The 6294-nt window shown below is 45.5% G+C and overlaps 1 protein-coding gene across 2 annotated transcripts in view; it reads right to left on the bottom strand.

Moving 5' to 3' along the window:
• CTNNA1 (catenin (cadherin-associated protein), alpha 1, 102kDa) overlaps positions 1-6294 on the bottom strand; it is a 211806-nt gene that overhangs the window by 4065 nt on the left and 201447 nt on the right. For both annotated transcript variants that reach the window (XM_006866127.1, XM_006866128.1), the window contains exons 13-15: positions 3438-3548; positions 1946-2127; positions 1715-1820 (exon numbers count right to left, since the gene is read on the bottom strand). In XM_006866127.1, the coding sequence (XP_006866189.1) occupies positions 1715-1820; positions 1946-2127; positions 3438-3548 (399 nt within the window). The remainder of the gene's footprint in view (positions 1-1714; positions 1821-1945; positions 2128-3437; positions 3549-6294) is intronic.

Raw genomic sequence — 6294 nt, 5'->3', positions numbered from 1 at the left:
GCTGGTGACAGTAGAGGGCAATGCGCTGCAGGTAAGCCAGCAGGTCCTGTTTGCAGGCTGAGTCTGGGCACTGTCGGGAGAACATGTTAGCACCAGGTCCTTCTGGCCCAAACAACACCCCTGCCCATTCCCAAAGGATCAGGGGTAGTACTACTTCAATTCCTCTCTCTGCTGGAGCAAAGGATATTACAGTTCTCTAATCTCCTGGGATACTCACATCCCTACCCTCCCATCTGCTTGAGGCAAGCAAGAGCCTGTAAGGTGTTTGTGAACCCCAACCCCTGCTGCACAGCAGTATCTGCATATAGTGACTTCTTCTTGACCCTCCCTCATTGATTCCATGAGAGCACCAAGATCAAGGAGTCTACTGCAGACCTTTCATGAGTGCAAAAGCCTATGGCCCTTCAAGGAGAGAATGTCTCAGGAAGCAAGAGCTTGGCTACAGGGGAACATTCTGATGTTTTGAACAAGGTATCAGCCACCCAAATGTACAGCTCTTCTGCTCAATTATGATGCAAACTATAACCACCAGATGAAAGGAGACATTCATTTTTGGCAACTATGGAGGAAAGGATTAAATGCAAGAACAAAGAGGAGCACTTGGGGATGGTGAGACTATAGGAAACTCGAGGGGTAGCCCCTGTCTTGCCAAATGTCATGGTTGTGGAAGTGCCTCAACAGGTCAGGCTTAGAAGGTTTTACTCAGAAGGAACCTCTCAAATGTTTGCTGCCAAGATGTTTCTTCCAGAGAGGCTGGGCTTAGTGAATGACAAACAGTATAAACAGTGAGGTCAAAGGGCCTTGCAGACAACACTAAGGATGGCATTTTATTATAAGAAGCTAAGCAGGACTGAAAGCAGGGCTTACTTAGCCACATGTGTTTTGCATTTTGATCACACAGAGGAGCAACATGTTCTGTATAGAAAATAGACTGCACAGGTCACAGTGGTTGTAGAGGGGCAAAGACTGTATGGAATCAGGATACATTTGATCAATGGAAGCAGTAGGCCTGGTATTAGATTGCTCCAGAGAGGAGAAGCAAGGATGGCACTCCTGAGTCTTTGAGCATCAAGTCACAGCTATGACTCATCCTACAGGTACTACAAGGAAAGCACAGAGGGTTACGAGGGAAACACTACAGGAAAAATGTCAAGTTGATTCTGACTCATAGTGACCCTGTGCAGGGTTTCCGAGGAGTAGCTGGTGAGTGTGAACTGCTGATGTTGTGGTTAGTAGTCCAGGGCTTATCCTACCTACAGCACCACACCAAAACTCTCAGAGCTTCAGTTGTTTTAGGTATCAGTGCAAAGGAACAGTGAGATGAAGGCTGTGCTGAGAAAACAGGGCTGATGGCAGGGAAGCCAGTTGGCCTCTAGAGCACTAGGCTCTAGCTTGTTGAGGTGTGCCAAGGCTTTGCCCAAACCTAAAGTTCTGAAGTCAGAACAGAGAAATCATAAACAAGTCAACAGCATAAGCCTTTTTTAGCTGTCAACCAATGGGAAGTGTCAGTATAAATACACCTGCTTCAGAAGTCCTTAAAAATCTATGCTGGTATTCATCAAAGAGGCTGGCAAGTTAAGAACAATTTTGAGAGGAGAGAAAGAGAGTGCTATGACCCATGAAACATATGGTTATAGCTGCCTCAGGAACGGGCCATGCTGCCTGAGCCCCAGGATGAAGCTCAGACACCCCACATGGCTCATCTGTCACTTACATGGTCTGCAATGGTACGACCAAGCTTATCCATCCTGGAACCTGCTTCAGCGATTTTCTTGGCGGCACTGATCACATCGGAGGTATTTTTGAGTGGTCCTTTACCTCTGTAGAAAGAGAACAAGCATCACTGTATGTAAAACCCTCAGAGCTGAGGATAATGGACTGCGTAAGGTATCCACACGGTGGCAGGGACCTGGGAGGGGAAGCAGCTGGATTGGGCGCTGCTCACCGGGTGAAGTCGGTCATCTCCATCATAATCATGCACATCTGTTTGGCCAGCACAATGATGTCATTGCCACTGTCATCCCATTTGGACACTTCGGCATCCAGCTTACTCTTTTCTTCCTGGAAGCTGGCTACCTGTTCCGCAATCTTTGCTTTCTGCTCCTGGGGAAGCTGAGCCATGATCGCCTAAAATCAAAAGCATAGAAAGCCCTTAGATGAAGAGAATAGGAAGTTCTCACGGTGCCTTAGCAAAGAATATTTCCAACTGGCAATCCATGACATAGGTTAGATAATGCTTTAATAGGTTTCATTTTGCCTGAAGGGCCATGTCGTCTCATCTTGCACAAGGGTTTATAGCAGCCTGAATTCCCGACCCACTTTCAAGAACAAGTTCTGCTGTGGAAGGAAGCAGGGTGGGGGGTGGAGGGAATGATCGAACCTGTGCAGGAACAGAATCTGCTTACCACCTTCCATCTTTCAGTCTCTGCCTCCAGAGTGGACAGAGCAAGGAAAGGAAAAGCTACTGCATGGGTCATTCCCCTAACCATATTTGTCTTTACAGCTCCAACTTTCCAAGATGAACTACAAGTATTTGTTTGTTTGTTTTTAAGTAACAGTTGAAGAGGAGACATAGAGAAGAAATGACTGAGATATAGTCATTTCGGCTATCTGACATGGTACTTTTAAATCTTATTAAAGCACTTTGAGACTGCTGTCCACTGCAACCCCATAGACTCAGGTCAGGAGCTCCTCCCCACCCACTTGGCTTCCCAAAGTCCCTGTGAACGGGGCTAAAACACACTCTCTGTTCAAAACTATTTCCAAGAAATGAAAAAAGAATCCTTGGAAATATTTCATGGCCTCTTCCCAAAACATAAATGCTATCGATAAGGTTTAATGATTCAAAGGAATGCAATGGCCTTAACTGGTCATCTTGAATATACTACTGACAGTATATACATATATATTTTTTCCTTTTCTTCTTTTTAAATCATGAATGATTAAATATTTAGTACCCATGATATCACTGTTGTTAAGTGCAGTTGAGTCTGTTTCGACTCATAGCAACCCTGTATAGGGTTTCCCCAGGAGTGACTGATGGGTGTGAATCACCAACACCAGAACTCCTAGGATGGGCAAAAGCAGCCATCATTTTCAATTCACAATCCTTTGAAGAAACTTTGTATTGCAGGACCCCAGGGCTCTGTCCTAAACCAGGGAAGGATTACACTCCTGTGAGGAAGCTCCTGTTCTTGCCTTGGTCTCCGCTGAGGAAACATTCTGGAGAAACCTACAACTGACTAGCAGGTGCCACAACAAGGTCCATTTCAGACCTAGTACACGAGGGAAAAGAGCAAACTTGGGATTCTGGACAATGTGTGTTTTCCTAGAAAAGACAAGCCCTAGTGCAATGAGGACCTGAAGGAAAGGCTCTGCAGATGCCTCCTTCCCTTCCCCAAAACCCCAAAACAGGGGGTAAGGTGTGTTTTTCTTACCCGGGCACTTTGGCCAGCTATCAGCTGGTCATCTTCTGTCTGGACGCTTGTCCTACTTCTGACATCAAAATCTTCTGTTTCAAAGTCAGAGTCATCCAACTCCTCAGGGGTCTGCCGGCAAGACAAAGACCATGAGTCAAACACAGCCCTGGGCCTAGCAACATCTATTACCTAGTGTTAACACCTGTTAAGAGAGGCCCAGTGACCCCACAGGGGAGAAAAGGAAACCATGTTATGGAACTCTGGATTTTAATGTATTGTTTCAAACAGCTTTAGTTACTGAAGTTAAAGCTGTTCATTATTCATTTTTGAGTCTCTGCTTCACAAATGTCTGGGCCAACAGGTCTGTCGGACAGTGGGCGTGGGCCCCTCATCAGCACTTCTAAAAGAACCGGCCTCTTTGTATAACACAAGATTTTCACTTCTTTTTTTTTTTTAATGTTTTATTGAAAATTATATGATAGTTTACATGGGAGAACTTTAGTTTTATATTCATTCAATCGTATATCATCTCACTGCGATGGTTTCCAATCCCCTCCATGCATCATCAACCACCCAAAGGGTATATCCCAGAAACCTGCCCCCTACATTTCCCCCTCTTCCCCCCAGTTTTCGGCCCACAGTCCCTTTCCCTCTCTCCGTCCAAAGTCCCCAGTTGCTTCATCACTCCATGTCGTTGTCTCTGTCTCTATCTCAGTCATCTCTGTTTTTCTGGGTAGGGTCCCGCTCTCGGCTCTTCTCCGTTGATGGTCCCAGAGGCCTCCGCTCCTAGCCTGGAGAATTAATCACTCCCTTCCTTGTTACAAAACTTCTACTTTTACATCTCCAACCCTCATAATCTGTCCTGATAAGCATTATTCACTACAGTATCACAAGTTACCCATCTGTATCTCCTTTCATCAGCTCCGCCCAGACAGATTGAATAGTACCTACTGGAGATTCTGCCTTCTGCCATGCTCCCTCTTGAACGCTTGTAAGCCAGTCACTTCTTGTCTTTGTAGTCCCCACTCCCCATTTGAGTATCCAATGTCCAAGCTGCCCTTCTCTGTCCACTCTGTGTGTGTGTGAATGTTTCTTGCTGCGAGGATTTGTTCCCTCTGAGTTGCTGCTCCATAGGTATAGGTCAAGTTCATCAGACTGTATCAGCTCACTCTTCCCTTCCCCCTCCCCCCCTTCTTTCCTCTCCTGGTTGAGCTCCAATCATCCAGTCATCCGGTCCAGGTCACATGGGTATCATCTGCAAGTGTGGGCGCTCCTGTGCATATGTCCTCTCTTCCTGTCAGCCAGTAGCTCCACTCTCCTCTTGAGTCCTCCGTGGCCACGCCACTGACTGGGCCCAAGAGTCCCCAGGCCTCTTCACACTGCTTGCCAACCAGGTCCCCAACTGGGTCCACAGAAGTCCACTGAACATTGTAGGGCTTAGCTTGCCACTTCATTGCTGCTTTTACCCCACTTCCCCCCATCGGTGATGTGTGTGGTCACCAATCAGAGCGAGCATTTCCGTTGAGTCTTAGTCTTGGAAGGGGGTATGCGTTGAGGGGACCTGGCCACTTGGCTTGATGTTTTCTAGGGAAGTGATTTGTTTGTTCTTGTATTAACAGCCCATCTGCCTCCATTTTTCCTGCAGGTCTTTCTTTCAAGAGGTATCTTTTATTCTTCTAGCCACTCCAGGCTGGTCTGCTCATCCTTTCAAGTGGAGATTTCTCATCTCTGGAGATCTGGCTGTGGTTCCGGTTTCTACCTATAGTTTTATGTATTGCAAAGGCTCTGCAAGAAGCCTCGTTCACTGGGTACGCTGTAGCCCCATTTTAGGTATTCCAAGATTTTCACTTCTTAATGTACTTTCCTAACACCTTCATCCTAAGATAAAGGTGAGAATTGTCCTGGGTGGAGAAGGTGCTGTCTTATAAATAGAGGTGTTTTATACAGCATTAAGCAGATTCTTTTACCTTTCCCACTTTATGACAAAGAGAAAATTAAATGAATTAAATAATACTAGGCCTTCTCCTAGGGAACAAAAAACAGCTTTGAAGAATAAAAATAGGCAATGCATTTTATTTTTAAAAACTTTTATCAAAGAAAATGGGAGAAAATTTTGGCAGGAAAAGCCTGAGTAAATACCAAAGGGACTGATTACTGATCCTGACTCTGCTCTAATTGTGAAATAAGATTTTTATTTTGCACAAACGATTAGGCTCACATGATTAATTGCTGACTTGAAAAACAATGTTGTCTTCTACAATGTTGTCTTCTGGAACTTACTGGTATGGTGGCCAGCAGGTGAACAGCTGGAATTGCTCTCATCACTGCTTGTCACATGCGGGCAATGAAGGAAGTCCCTCATCTCTAGGACCTAATCTAGACCCAGCCCGAGTGCCTGCTGAAAGGCTTAAATGAAAAGGCATGTAAGAACGCACTCTGAAATCAACAAGATTGTTTTAGGTTTGTACATGATCAGAGACTGCCTGTCCGAAGGTCAGAGTGGTGGCCAAATCTCTTGAGATCACACAAGCACTATTGGAGGTCAGAGCGCATAGCAGTATAAAGTCCTGCTGCTTGGCTACGCAATTAGTTTTGATGAGGGTAACACCTGGTAAGGCACTTCAAGGATTGCCTGACATCATCTCTGCCCTCAAAAGCACATCATGGACCTAAGGACTGTTCTTGCCAAGAGACGTAAACACCTTTTCCTTTTCTTCTTTCACTCACTGGAATATTGGCCATCCATGTGGCAAGCTTGTGATCCACACAATCGAAAGCCTTCGCATAGTCAATAAAGCACAGGTAAACATCTTTCTGATATTCTCTGCTTTCAGCCAAGACCCACCGGACATCAGCAATGATATCTCTCGTTCCA

Source organism: Chrysochloris asiatica, unplaced genomic scaffold (assembly GCF_000296735.1).
Source record: "Chrysochloris asiatica unplaced genomic scaffold, ChrAsi1.0 scaffold00087, whole genome shotgun sequence".
Lineage (NCBI taxonomy): Eukaryota > Metazoa > Chordata > Mammalia > Afrosoricida > Chrysochloridae > Chrysochloris > Chrysochloris asiatica.
Note: the sequence above shows the minus strand (reverse complement) of the source record. Positions and strands in the feature narration are given on the sequence as shown.